This window comes from Oncorhynchus kisutch, linkage group LG1 (assembly GCF_002021735.2).
Source record: "Oncorhynchus kisutch isolate 150728-3 linkage group LG1, Okis_V2, whole genome shotgun sequence".
NCBI classification, from domain to species: domain Eukaryota; kingdom Metazoa; phylum Chordata; class Actinopteri; order Salmoniformes; family Salmonidae; genus Oncorhynchus; species Oncorhynchus kisutch.
Genome location: NC_034174.2, coordinates 31,535,080 through 31,549,942, shown reverse-complemented (window position 1 = coordinate 31,549,942; position 14,863 = coordinate 31,535,080). Strand labels below are relative to the sequence as shown.

Sequence of the window (14,863 nt, the reverse complement as noted above, 5' to 3'; positions counted from 1 at the left end):
GAAATGCAGTGGAATTTTTTGGGGGGGGAATCAGTTCATTTGCATGGCAAAGAGGGACTTTGCAATTAATTTCAATTCATCTGATCACTCTTCATAACATTCTGGAGTAAATGATACAAACTGAGGCAGCAGACTTTGTGAAAATGAATATTAGTGTCATTCTCAAAACTTTTGGCCACGACTGTAGAGTGTTTGACTAACAGGGGCCTGCAGGTGGGCTACAGGTGAACAAGCACTAATCACGTGTCTTAACGAGACAGGGGTTCACGCTCACCTCAGTGTCTGAAAGAGCTTTGTCGGTGTTGTCATGGAAATGTAATGAATTGTTCCATTCTGTTTGATGTATCTAGAACCCCATGGAAAACAAAATAATGCTCAGTGGTGACTAGATTCCAAAAGGGTTATTACTCATTCAGGGAAAAGTTTGTTATTTTAATCACTCACTTGGAACCTCTCAAGTGATTGGTCAACAGTCAAAAGTCAGAGGTCATGATTGCTAAATGTTATTTATCTTGGGTTGTGACCTGACCTCAAACCAACATTCCACTCCCCTGCTCTACTGATCCAACACAGCTATCTGATCCAGCGTCAACCTGCCCTAGGTGTATGGGAGTGTGTAATCAGTTTGGACACTTGTTGACCGGTCTCCTCTCCAGACGTAACAATGTCTGAAGGATTGTGTCAATGGGAAAATATTTTCAGAAAGGCTGAATATCTCACACATACACTTTATCAACAACAACACTTACCAACCTGACAACCAAGTGTTGTTTGCATTTTCTCGCTAGACTTTAGTCAGTTGAGTTTTGTACTGTATGTTTCTGGTTTCGTAAGACATTTGACAGGCTAACTAACCGTAACAGATCCCAGCTTTCCTGTTATTTCTCTGGTTTAAACTGATTTCTCTGATTTTGCTCAAAGTTTAACGCCATGGGACTGTTGTACCTGCCACCAGGCAAGTGTTTAAATCTCTATTAGGCTCTTAGATCATGAGCTAACACTCAGCTAACCACACCATTAGAACAACACAACACTATTGTCCATTGTAGGCAGCAGGCAGAGGGGTCATTGGCACACTGGTGTTGTTAACAGGAGGCGCTAGCTAGCCTCGCCTCCTATCCCTGGAGCTATGTGGTGCTAAATGCGAATTAGTCCACTGCTGCTCTTAAGTACACCAATCCACACATTCCTTCCATTGGCTTGTGGGAAAACAGGCTGACAAACACAGCAGAATGTGATAAGCTTTTCCAGTTCTTTCCTGTCCTGATTATTAAAGACATGCACTGGAACTTTGGCGACTAGTGAGTCATTTTTAAACCTCCCGCTTTGGACAGGATGTGTCTATGAGCAGAATTACTGTTTTATGTCAATTAGCAACACAATCCCTAGTTTGAAAGCAACTGTTTACTGGAAGCTGTACAGTGCCATTTTACACCACATGGGCCCTTAGCAATTGAAGTTCCAGTGAATGAGGTTCAGCCCTTCTGCATTTGAGTGACAGCTAGCAAGATGCACAAACAGTTGAGTGAGAGAGAGAGAGCAATGATGTGGTGCACATATCTGCACATATACAGTATGACGTAGTACGCAATTCATTATAGGGTTTCTTAAGAAATCATGGCCCCCGCATCTGTTTATTGATATTACTGTGGTGGGTATACGTACCCCGTTCCAGGATGGGAAGCTTCTCCATTGCGTTTCCTGGCTGTTTCCTTGTCGAGGCTGTTTCTTTGCTGAGGCTTGATGACAAGGGAGCTTAGTGTGTATTGTGTGGCAGGTGACCTGAGTATGTAATGTGTATGGTATGATAGACTCCCCGTATATCCCCGAGTTATTATTTTTCTTTGAGGATCTTGGCTGTTTCTTTCCATGGCATTACTAATTATCAGCAGATTAAGCCCACTGTAAGTTTCCTAATGCACTTATCAAATAAAAAAGAACCGCCAGGGGCTAAGGCAGAATGCCAAGGCAGAATGCCAAGGCAGAATGCCAAGGCAGAATGCCAAGGCAGAATGCCAAGGCAGAATGCCAAGGCAGAATGCTAAGGCAGAATGCCAAGGCAGAATGCCAAGGCAGAATGCCAAGGCAGAATGCCAAGGCAGAATGCCAAGGCAGAATGCTAAGGCAGAATGCTAAGGCAGAATGCTAAGGCAGAATGCTAAGGCAGAATGCCAAGGCAGAATGCTAAGGCAGAATGCTAAGGCAGAATGCTAAGGCAGAATGCTAAGGCAGAATGCCAAGGCAGAATGCCAAGGCAGAATGCCAAGGCAGAATGCTAAGGCAGAATGCTAAGGCAGAATGCAATGCTAAGGCAGAATGCTAAGGCAGAATGCTAAGGCAGAATGCTAAGGCAGAATGCTAAGGCAGAATGCAAGGCAGAATGCCAAGGCAGAATGCCAAGGCAGAATGCCAAGGCAGAATGCTAAGGCAGAATGCCAAGGCAGAATGCCAAGGCAGAATGCCAAGGCAGAATGCTAAGGCAGAATGCTAAGGCAGAATGCTAAGGCAGAATGCCAAGGCAGAATGCTAAGGCAGAATGCTAAGGCAGAATGCTAAGGCAGAATGCTAAGGCAGAATGCCAAGGCAGAATGCCAAGGCAGAATGCCAAGGCAGAATGCTAAGGCAGAATGCTAAGGCAGAATGCTAAGGCAGAATGCCAAGGCAGAATGCTAAGGCAGAATGCTAAGGCAGAATGCTAAGGCAGAATGCTAAGGCAGAATGCTAAGGCAGAATGCTAAGGCAGAATGCCAAGGCAGAATGCCAAGGCAGAATGCTAAGGCAGAATGCTAAGGCAGAATGCTAAGGCAGAATGCCATACACATGATGACCACGCTTCTCCTTGAATTGCTTGTTATTTTGGTCTGCTGTAACTTGTCATCTTTGTTTAAAGAATAGGAGAGGAAATGAGGCTAGTATAATTCTCTCTTTCTTTCTTTCATTCTTTATTTCTCTCTATCTCTCCCTCTCTCTCTCTCTCTCTCTCTCTCTCTCTCTCTCTCTCTCTCTCTCTCTCTCTCTCTCTCTCTCTCTCTCTCTCTGTCTCTCTCTCTCTCTCTCTCTCTCTCTCTCTCTCTCTCTCTCTCTCTCTCTCTCTCTCTCTCTCTCTCTCTCCTCTCTCTCTCTCTCTCTCTCTCTCTCTCTCTCTCTCTCTCTCTTTCTTTCTGGCTCTCTTTCTGCCCCTCTATCTCTCTCCCTCCCTCTTTTTCCTTCTTACAAACATTGGTTTTTGTAACTCTCTATGATCCTTGTTTGTGACCCTAATTGACTATAAGTATTGGAATAATCATATTTAGTGAATGACTGCAGGCAGGCATAATCGCATTAGCTTCCACATAGTGTTGAGAGCCAGCTTACTGCATTATGTCATCTGTTTGTCTTTTTTTACATAGCTGGGTAATCAATGCAAGGATTAGTGGAAGAGAGGAAGGAAGGAGAGATGGGTTTCAAAAACAGCTGCTGACTCAGTCTTCCTCTTGTTAACTCTCTGCCACACACATACTCGGATACTCACAGGCACACACAAATCAAAATACTGCTGATACTGAGGCAGAGTTGCTGTAACTGAATCAGGATCACATGAGTGGCAGTAGTGTTTAGTACTAGCCCCATATGTGTGTTCACATTGGGAACAGAAGCTCAAGCTGAGACCTAGATGCCAATGTGGTCTGGCTCTGAGCCAACTTCTCCATTCAAACTCTCCTCTCCCTCTCCCTCTCCCTCTCCCTCTCCCTCTCCCTCTCCCTCTCCCTCTCCCTCTCCCTCTCCCTCTCCCTCTCCCTCTCCCTCTCTCTCTCTCTCTCTCTCTCCCTCTCCCTCTCTCTCTCTCTCTCCCTCTCTCTCTCTCTCTCTCCCTCTCTCTCTCTCTCTATATATATATACTCACTCTCACTCTTGCTCTCTGCTCTCTCCTTCAAACATGTTCTTTTCTCTCCTTCCAAAGCATTCTCTCTGTTTTTTGGCAGTCATGTGGCTAGTCACTAGAGCTTGATGTAGTGTTGGGGGTGGGGGGGAGAAGATACTCAGCATTTCACCCTGTTTGAATACTTAGAAAAAGCATCCTTCCTTCTGCCTTTCAGAGAAGTAGCCTAATCACAGATCTAATATGATATTAATTCATTTGCATAGCTCATCCAGTTGTATGTATAGTTGTGTAACACGTCTGTAAAGAGCATCTACAGTAACGATCACTTTTACATCATGTCATCTTGTTTCCTACATAACTGGGTAATCAATGGAAGGATCCGTGAATGAGAGGAAGTAAAGAGAGATGGGTTTCAAACACAGCCACTGACTCAGTCTTCCTCTATCAGCTCTCTGCTACACACACACATACACACCTGTCCTGCTACAGCTCTAAGGGCCTTTTCCCCGACACATTAAGCCTAGTCTTGGACGGGGAAGTATTTTCATTTGAGATCCTCCATTGATAATGCTTCTTAGTCCAATCTTAGGAGCTAGGGTTAAGGTTAGGTTTTTGGGTTAAGGTTAGGGTTAAGGTTAGGGTAAGAGTATGGGTTAGGTTTAGGGTTAGGGAAAATAGGATTTTGAATGGGACTGAATTGTGTGTCCCCACAAGGTTAGCTGTACGTGTGTGTGTGTGTGTGTGTGTGTGTGTGTGTGTGTGTGTGTGTGTGTGTGTGTGTGTGTGTGTGTGTGTGTGTGTGTGTGTGTGTGTGTGTGTGTGTGTGTGTGTGTGTGGAGAGAGATGAGATAATTGGAGTCGGCCACAGGGTGAAGGGGTCAGAACTCCAGAGCTCCTTTGTCCAGAGAACTGACCCCTGATTGTTCTGACAGAAGCCAGGGCCAATGGCACAGCGCGCACACACACACACACACACATTGACACACACACATACTCAAACGACACGTGTTCATGTACACTTTCACACTCAGGCGAACACATTCTATGTTTTTGAAACATCATGATTCTGGTTACCTTTTCTGGATTCAAACCGTGGCCAGTCAGATGGTAGTGTGTTGTGGTCGTGGACTCATGGTCTCCTGTGTTATAGTTGTGTTATGGTTGTGTTGTGGACTCATGGTTTCCTGTTTTCTAGTTGTGTTATGGTTGTGTTGTGGTCGTGGACTCATGGTCTCATGGTCTCCTGTGTTATAGTTGTGTTATGGTTGTGTTGTGGTCATGGTCTCATGGTCTCCTGTGTTATAGTTGTGTTATGGTTGTGTTGTGGACTCATGGTTTCCTGTTTTCTAGTTGTGTTATGGTTGTGTTGTGGTCGTGGACTCATGGTCTCATGGTCTCCTGTGTTATAGTTGTGTTATGGTTGTGTTGTGGTCATGGTCTCATGGTCTCCTGTGTTATAGTTGTGTTATGGTTGTGTTGTGGTCATGGTCTCATGGTCTCCTGTGTTATAGTTGTGTTATGGTTGTGTTGTGGTCATGGTCTCATGGTCTCCTGTGTTATAGTTGTGTTGTGGTCGTGGTCGTGGACCCATGGTCTCATGGTCTCCTGTGTTATAGTTGTTTTATGGTTGTGTTGTGGTTGTGTTATGGTTGTGTTGCGGTCATGGTCTCATGGTCTCCTGTGTTATAGTTGTTTTATGGTTGTGTTGTGGTTGTGTTATGGTTGTGTTGTGGTCGGGGTCTCTTATGGTCTCCTGTGTTATAGTTGTGTTATGGTTGTGTTGTGGTCGGGGTCTCATGGTCTCCTGTGTTATAGTTGTTTTATGGTTGTGTTGTGGTTGTGTTATGGTTGTGTTGTGGTCGTGGTCATGGACTCATGGTCTCATGATCTCCTGTGCTATAGTTGTGTTAAGGTTGTGTTGTGGTCATGGTCTCCTGTGTTATAGTTGTGTTATGGTTGTGTTGTGGTTGTGTTATGGTTGTGTTGTGGTCGGGGTCTCTTATGGTCTCCTGTGTTATAGTTGTGTTATGGTTGTGTTGTGGTTGTGTTATGGTTGTGGTTGTGGACTCATGGTCTCCTGTTTTCTAGTTGTGTTATGGTTGTGTTGTGGTCGTGGACTCATGGTCTCATGGTCTCCTGTGTTATAGTTGTGTTATGGTTGTGTTGTGGTCTCTTATGGTCTCCCGTGTTATAGTTGTGTTATGGTTGTGTTGTGGTTGTGTTATGGTTGTGGTTGTGGACTCATGGTCTCCTGTTTTCTAGTTGTGTTGTGGTCGTGGACTCATGGTCTCATGGTCTCCTGTGTTATAGTTGTGTTATGGTTGTGTTGTGGTCGGGGTCTCTTATGGTCTCCTGTGTTATAGTTGTGTTATGGTTGTGTTATGGTTGTGTTATGGTTGTATTATAGTTGTGTTATAGTTGTGTTGTGGTTGTGTTATAGTTGTGCTCTGGTCGGGGTCTCTTATGGTCTTCTGTGTGTGTCTCTCTGTGCAGGCTAATGTTGGTCAGATGGACTCAGCAAAGGACATGTGGAAGATGATCGTTGGAAACCTCGCCCTCATCCAGGTACGAAACACTATGGAACATCCCATAATACCTGGATGGAACACTGGGGAACACAGAACAACATTCAACATATTCCCAAACAAAACAGGTCACAGATATAAAACAAAATATGCCAAATCATTGTGTTACCATACATGAACAGTGTCAGATGTAAAAGTGCTGAATCTGTGGTTCATGGAACCCCTCAACCCCAGACTTTGGATCCCCAACAGTCACGTAACCTGCTAGATGGATCCCTGCATGCTGGGTCAGCTCACCAGGGGGTTACAGGAAACTGACACACACACACACACACACACACACACACACACACACACACACACACACACACACACACACACACACACACACAGTAACCCTTCCCTCCCTTTCTCTGCCTCCTAGGTCCAGGCCACAGTAGTAGGGTTCCTGGCATCCATCGCAGCAGTGATCTTTGGCTGGATCCCAGAGGGGAACTTTAGACTGGGACATGCTATCTTGCTGTGTGCCTCCAGTGTGGCTACCGCATTCATCGCCTCTCTGATACTAGGTACCACTAGGAGGATAGGAGACAATAATCTTTAACACTGATTCACGTTTTTCAGACTGTAATTATTCATAGGCACATGGTAAACCTAGATACGATTTCACAGCGGAAAATGGATAATATAAGCTCAGCAAAAAATGAAACGTCCTCTCACTGTCAACTGCATTTAATTTCAGCAAACTTAACATGTGTAAATATTTGTATGAACATAACAAGATTCAACAACTGAGACAAACTAAACCAGTTCCACAGACATGTGACGAACATTTTTTTTTATAATGAGTCACTGAACAAAGGGGGGGTCAAAATCAAAAGTAACAGTCAGTATCTGGTGTGGCCACCAGCTGCATTAAGTACTGCAGTGCATCTCCTCCTCATGAACTGCACCAGATTTGCCAGTTCTTGCTGTGAGATGTTACCCCACTCTTCCACCAAGGCACCCACAAGTTCCCGGACATTTCTGGGGGGAATAGCCCTAGCCCTCACCCTCCGATCCAACAGGTCTCAGTTGTGCTCAATGGGATTGAGATCTAGGCTCTTCGCTGGCCATGGCAGAACACTGACATTCCTATCTTGCAGGAAATTAGGCACAGAACGAGCAGTACGGCTGGTGTCATTGTCATGCTGGAGTGTCATGTCAGGATGAGCCTGCAGGAAGTGTACCACATGAGGGAGGAGAATGTCTTCCCTGTAATGCACAGGGTTGAGATTGCCTGCAATGACAACAAGCTCAGTCCGATGATGCTGTGACCCAGACCATGACGGACCCTCCACCTCCAAATCGATCCCGCTCCAGAGTACAGGCCTCGGTATAACGCTCATTCCTTCCACGATAATCATGAATGAATCACCCCTGGTGAGACAAAACTGCAACTCGTCAGTGAAGAGCACTTTTTTGCCAGTCCTGTCTGGTCCAGCGACGGTGGGTTTGTGCCAATAGGCGACGTTGTTGCCGGTAATGTCTGGTGAGGACCTGCCTTTACAACAGGCCTACAAGCCTTCAGTCCAGCCTCTCTCAGCATGTGTTTGTGCGTTCCTGGTGTAACTCGGGCAGTTGTTATTGCCATCCTGTACCTGTCCCGCAGATGTGATGTTCAGATGTACCGATCCTGTGCAGGTGTTGTTACACATGGTCTGCCACTGCGAGGACGATCAGCTGTCCGTCCTGTCTCCCTGTAGCGCTGTCTTAGGCGTCTCACAGTACGGACATTGCAATTTATTGCCCTGGCAGTCCACATCTGTGTCCCTGACTGCCACATCTGCAGTCCTCATGCCTCCTTGCAGCATGCCTAAGGCACGTTCACGCAGATGAGCAGGGATCCTGGGCATCTTTATTTTGGTGTTTTTCAGAGTCAGTAGAAAGGCTTCTTTAGTGTCTTAAGTTTTCATAACTGTGACCTTAATTGCCTACCGTCTGTAAGCTGTTAGTGTCTTAACTACCATTCCACAGGTGCATGTTCATTCATTATTTATGGTTCATTGAACAAGCATGGGAAACAGAGTTTAAACCCTTTACAAAGAAGATCTGTGAAGTTATTTGGATTTTTACGAATTATCTTTGAAAGACAGGGTCCTGAAAAAGAGACATTTCTCTTTTTGCTGTGTTTATGTTAAAAATTCCATAAAACTGATTATGATTGGTGGGTTTAACATAACGCCGCTCTTTCTGTCTGCAGAGATCATTATGATTGGTGGGTTTAACATTAAGCCCCTCTTTCTGTCTGCAGGGATCATTATGATTGGTGGGTTTAACATTACGAACCCTCTTTCTGTCTGCAGGGATCATTATGATCGGTGTGATCATTGCAGCCAGGAAGGTGGGCATCAACCCTGACAACGTGGCCACGCCCATCGCTGCCAGTCTGGGAGACCTGATCACCCTCTCTCTGCTGGCTGGCATCAGCACAGGATTGTACAAGGAGCTAGGTACGACACACACACACACACATACACACACGAAAGATACAGAAACACACACACACACTTGTGATACAGATACAAACACAGACACACAAACACACACTTGTGATCTCAGAATTAAATAGAACATGTATATATAGTGCATAGTATCGCTATGCTTGAGATACAGATACACACACACTCAAACACACTCATCACAAACACCCACTTTACGTTACACCAGGGGTGGGCAACTCCAGTCGTCGAGGGCCTGATTGGTGTAACAGTTTTGCCCCAGCTAACACACCTGACTCCAATAATCACCTAATCATGATATTCCGTTTAGAATGCAGTTTGATTAATCAGCTGTGTTTGCTAGGGATGGAGAAAAAGTGTGACACCAATCAGGCCCTCAAGGACTGGAGTTCCCCACCCCGGCTTTACACCTATCTGTCTCACCCCAGGGTGTGAGTGTGGCAGTAAAAGTCCCATTAGAAACACTTTAACTCGCCCCTTAATAACTGCTAGACTAAAGTAAGGATCTTATTTTAACATAGGCCTACTTGAGGTTTGGCTCCACCACTAACCTCACAGTGGTAGGGGATGTATGTATGTCTGACTGTGTGATCCCATAGCTACAGTGAGGGAAAAAAGTATTTGATCTTTTGATCTGCTGATTTTGTACGTTTGCCCACTGACAAAGAAATGATCAGTCTATAATTTTTATGGTAGGTTTATTTGAACAGTGAGACAGAATAACAACAAAATAATCCAGAAAAACACATGTCAAAAAATGTTATAAATGGATTTGCATTTTAATGAGGGAAATAAGTATTTGACCCCCTCTCAATCAGAAAGATTTCTGGCTCCCAGGTGTCTTTTATACAGGTAACGAGCTGAGATTAGGAGCACACACTTAAAGGGAGTGCTCCTAATCTCAGTTTGTTACCTGTATAAAAGACACCTGTCCACAGAAGCAATCAATCAATCAGATTCCAAACTCTCCACCATGGCCAAGACCAAAGAGCTCTCCAAGGATGTCAGGGACAAGATTGTAGACCTACACAAGGCTGGAATGGGCTACAAGACCAACGCCAAGCAGCTTGGTGAGAAGGTGACAACAGTTGGTGTGATTATTCGCAAATGGAAGAAACACAAAAGAACTGTCAATCTCCCTCGGCCTGGGGCTCCATGCAAGATCTCACCTCGTGGAGTTGCAATGATCATGAGAACAGTGAGGAATCAGCCCAGAGCTACACGGGAGGATCTTGTCAATGATCTCAAGGCAGCTGGGACCATAGTCACCAACAAACAATTGGTAACACACTACGCCGTGAAGGACTGAAATCCTGCAGCGCCCGCAAGGTCCCTCTGCTCAAGAAAGCACATATACATGCCAGTCTGAAGTTTGTCAATGAACATCTAAATGATTCAGAGGACAACTGGGTGAAGGTGTTGTAGTCAGATGACACAAATTGAGCTCTTTGGCATCCACTCAACTCGCCGTGTTTGGAGGAGGAGGAATGCTGCCTATGACCCCAAGAACACCACCCCCACCATCAAACATGGAGGTGGAAACATTATGCTTTGGGGGTGTTTTTCTGCTAAGTGGACAGGACAACTTCATCGCATCAAAGGGACGATGGACGGGGCCATGTACCGTCAAATCTTGGGTGAGAACCTCCTTCCTTCAGCCAGGGCATTGGAAATGGGTCGTGGATGGATATTCCAGCAAGACAATGACCCACAACACACGGCCAAGGCAACAAAGGAGTGGCTCAAGAAGAAGCACATTAAGGTCCTGGAGTGGCCTAGCCAGTCTCCAGATCTTAATCCCATAGAAAATCTGTGGAGGGAGTTGAAGGTTCGAGCCAAACGTCAGCCTCGAAACCTTAATGACTTGGAAAAGATCTGCAAAGAGGAGTGGGACAAAATCCCTCCTGAGATGTGTGCAAACCTGGTGGCCAACTACAATAAACGTCTGACCTCTGTGATTGCCAACAAGGGTTTTGCCACCAAGTCATGTTTTGCAGAGGGGTCAAATACTTATTTCCCTCATTAAAATGCAAATCTATTTATAACATTTTTGACATGTGTTTTTCTGGATTTTTTGTTGTTGTTATTCTGTCTCTCACTGTTCAAATAAACCTACCATTAAAATTATAGACGGGTCATTTCTTTGTCAGTGGGCAAACGTACAAAATCAGCAGGGGATCAAATACTTTTTTCCCTCACTGTATGCCGTCTAGTGTTTGCTCATCACCACACTCTGCGGCATGTGATTCAGAATAAGGTGTTTTTTATTGCCCCCTCGACCACACATAAATACATGGAAACACTCACGATTTCCCATTCACACCCCGTCTGAGTTTCTATATTGAGCTGAAGAAGTGTGTGTTATATAGCATAGCGATGATGTTAACCCCTGTGTGTGTGTGCGTGTTCTCTTATAGAGTTTAATGACTATGCCAACCCGTTGGTGTGTGCTGTGTTTGTGGCAATGACCCCTCTGTGGGTGCTGATCGCTCGGAGGATCCCGTCCACCAGAGAGGTGCTCTACTCAGGCTGGGAACCTGTCATCATCGCCATGGCAATCAGCAGGTACAAGACCTATGTTGAGCCACTCTCTCACCTGTGTCTCTTGTGTCTCGCCCCTTCTCTCCTCTCTCTGTGCCTAATTTTCCTCTTATCTGTGTCACTGTTCTCTAACCGGTCTCACCCACCTCTCATCTGGGTATCTGTTCACTAACCTGTCTCACCCACCTCACATCTGTGTCTCTGTTCTCTAACCTGTCTCACCCACCTCACATCTGTGTCTCTGTTCTCTAACCTGTCTCACCCACCTCTCATCTGTGTATCTGTTCTCTAACCTGTCTCACCCACCTCACATCTGTGTCTCTGTTCTCTAACCTGTCTCATCTATGCCACTGTTCTCTAACCTGTCTCATCCACCTCTCATCTGTGTATCTGTTCTCTAACCTGTCTCACCCACCTCACATCTGTGTCTCTGTTCTCTAACTTGTCTCACCTACCTCTCATCTGTGTCTCTGTTCTCTAACCTGTCTCACCTACCTCTCATCTGTGTCTCTGTTCTCTAACTTGTCTCACCTACCTCTCATCTCTGTATCTGTTCTCTAACCTGTCTCACCTACCTCTCATCTGTGTCTCTGTTCTCTAACCTGTCTCACCTACCTCTCATCTGTGTCTCTGTTCTCTAACCTGTCTCATCTATGCCACTGTTCTCTAACCTGTCTCACCTACCTCTCATCTGTGTCTGTTCTCAAACTTGTCTCACCTACCTCTCATCTGTTTCTCTGTTCTCTAACCTGTCTCACCTACCTCATCTGTATCTGTTCTCCAACTTGTCTCACCTACCTCTCATCTGTGTCTCTGTTCTCTAACCTGTCTCACCTCTCATCTGTGTCTCTGTTCTCTAACCTGTCTCACCCACCTCTTATCTATGTCACTGTTCTCTAACCTGTCTCTCCTACCTCTCATCTCTTCTGTCTCACCCGTGTATGTCCTGTGTCTCACCTCCCCTCCTCTGTGCTCTCCTTAGTGTTGGGGGTCTGATCCTAGATAAGACTGTGTCCAACCCCAACTTTGCTGGTATGGCAGTCTTCACTCCTGTTATCAACGGTGAGACTCCTGGCATTGAAATACCCAGCACATAACCACTCATACACAACCACTGATACGAGACCCCTCATAGACTATGCCTGTCTGTCTCATACGTGTACTGTGATGTGCTCTGCCAGGTGTGGGAGGTAACCTGGTTGCAGTGCAGGCCAGTAGAATCTCCACCTATCTGCACATGAACGGTATCCCAATGGGAGAGCCTGACCCCAACCCCAGAAAATGCCCCACTCCCTGCACCTCCTTCTTTGGCTCACGTGAGTATTGATTGGTTTTATATTAAGGGTAAATGTTTACTGATGCAAGATTGCAATCAAAATGTTGGTTTGTTGAGTGTTATTATGTAAACACGTCTTTCTTGCCCCTCTCTCTCAGATGTGAACTCTCGTTCGGCGCGGGTGCTCTTCCTCCTGGTCGCTCCAGGTCACCTGGTCTTCCTCTACACTATCAACTCCATGCAGGGAGGACACACCACTCTAACGTCCACATTCATTGCCTTTTATATGGCAGCTGCTCTACTGCAGGTACACGCACACACACGCACCACTCACTCACACGCACCCCCCCCTCCCCCCCTCCTCCTCACAACTCTCCCTCTCTGTCTCTAGGTGTTGATCCTGTTGTACCTGGCTGACTGGATGGTCCACTGGATGTGGAGTAGGGGGATGAACCCTGATAACTTCTCTATTCCTTACCTGACGGCACTGGGAGATCTGTTGGGGACCGGCTTCCTGGCCCTCTGCTTCCATGTCCTCTGGCTCATTGGAGACAGAGACACCGATGTGGGAGACTGAACACACACACCTGGACAGCATACATACACGGCATCAACGCCACAACACCGGAAACAACCTGAACAACGGAACTGTACAGTATCTCCCTTTAGACATCTGAACCACAGAACAGCTGAATGACTTTCAGACCCAGACCTAACCCCTGACCCTTTGACCCCAACCTCCTCCCCCCTCCCCTCACTGGGTCTCAGACTACTCAACTCTTTCTTTATTTGACTAAATAAGAGAGTTCTACTACTATTGTTTTTTATTATTATTACTACAATGATTATGATTATTATTGGTAATAGTGAATTTGATATGAATCTATATCTGTTTTATCTTTGGGCAGATTAATCCTCATTATTTTCAATGGGGACATTCTCCCTTGGGCCAGTCACGTTGGCCACATTTGTAAAGATGAGATATATTTTAAAGACTTGGGAAGACAGACAGCAAAAAAACTCACACAAGCCTAGAATGCTTTATCACCAAGTGCTATATATATATATATATATATATATATATATAAAGAGATGAATTAATGATGAGATAAGGGGCCGATGCCGATCCGCCTGTAAATGGAAGTGAATTCCCTTTTGATGCACTTTTCTCTGTACGCGTATTCTGACCTTGAATTTAAGCATGAGAATAGCATGATATTCACCCGCTATTCATTCAGGGTGGAGATCTAAGAAATGAAGGTGTGGTGGAGGTGTGTCTACACTGTATTCTGACCTTGACTTAATTCCACCACCTTTACGCGCGAGGAAACCAGGAGTAAGATTGAGCGAACCTGCCGGTTCCAAGTGGGAAAAGCGTCTACTTTCTTTTTTCCAATAGAAATAACAGCTTTTTCCAATAACTATACATTGTAAATTGATAAGAGTGGTTGATAAGAGCTAGATAAATGAGTAATCCATTTGGAGAAGGGGATTGTAAATACACACAGCAATTGTTTTAGATGATTTTTCCTTATGATCTGTGGAGACGAATATGAAACCAAACTGAAAATCATATCAACATGACATGTATTGTGGCCCCTTTTCCACTGTGAAGTAGGCTATAAATAGATGTGCTGTTATTCCACAGTTGTATTGTGTGCCTGTAATGGTCTGGGTGTAGCTGGTACAGAGGAGTCAGGCACAGGACAGCAGAGATGAGTAACACAAGTAACTTTACTCAAATATTCGTAATAACGAGCCCACAATAGCGTACTGAACATACATAAAACAATCACGCACAAAAAACATGGGGAAAACAGAGGGTTAAATAATGAACATGGAATTGGGAATTGAAACCAGGTGTGTAAAACAAAGACAAAACAAATGGAAAATGAAAAGTGGATCGGCGATGGCTAGAAGGCCGGTGACGTCAACCGCTTAACGCCGCCTGAATAAGGAGAGGGACCGACTTCGGCGGAAGTCGTGACAGTGCCCTCATAATTTGCGTAGATGAAATTTGGAGACCCAAGCTTTAGGCTTCTGTAGGGCTAAACCTGCCCAGTTGATATAAGCGCTTTAAAATGTTTTAATTATATGCCCTTTTCTCCATTTTATTTTACAATTTGTATCATGTTAAATATTAGCCACTATCGGGAGC

The 14,863-nt window shown here is 45.1% G+C and overlaps 1 protein-coding gene across 1 annotated transcript in view; it reads left to right on the top strand.

Annotated features, from left to right (window-relative positions):
• LOC109896222 (solute carrier family 41 member 1-like) overlaps nucleotides 1-14,352 on the top strand; it is a 32,736-nt gene extending 18,384 nt beyond the window's left edge. The window contains exons 4-11 of the mRNA XM_020490525.2: nucleotides 6,356-6,427; nucleotides 6,812-6,956; nucleotides 8,733-8,879; nucleotides 11,306-11,453; nucleotides 12,412-12,491; nucleotides 12,611-12,745; nucleotides 12,864-13,012; nucleotides 13,097-14,352. Of these exons, the coding sequence (XP_020346114.1) occupies nucleotides 6,356-6,427; nucleotides 6,812-6,956; nucleotides 8,733-8,879; nucleotides 11,306-11,453; nucleotides 12,412-12,491; nucleotides 12,611-12,745; nucleotides 12,864-13,012; nucleotides 13,097-13,282 (1,062 nt within the window). The 3' untranslated portion in view covers nucleotides 13,283-14,352. The remainder of the gene's footprint in view (nucleotides 1-6,355; nucleotides 6,428-6,811; nucleotides 6,957-8,732; nucleotides 8,880-11,305; nucleotides 11,454-12,411; nucleotides 12,492-12,610; nucleotides 12,746-12,863; nucleotides 13,013-13,096) is intronic.
• The last annotated feature ends 511 nt before the right edge of the window (nucleotides 14,353-14,863 follow it).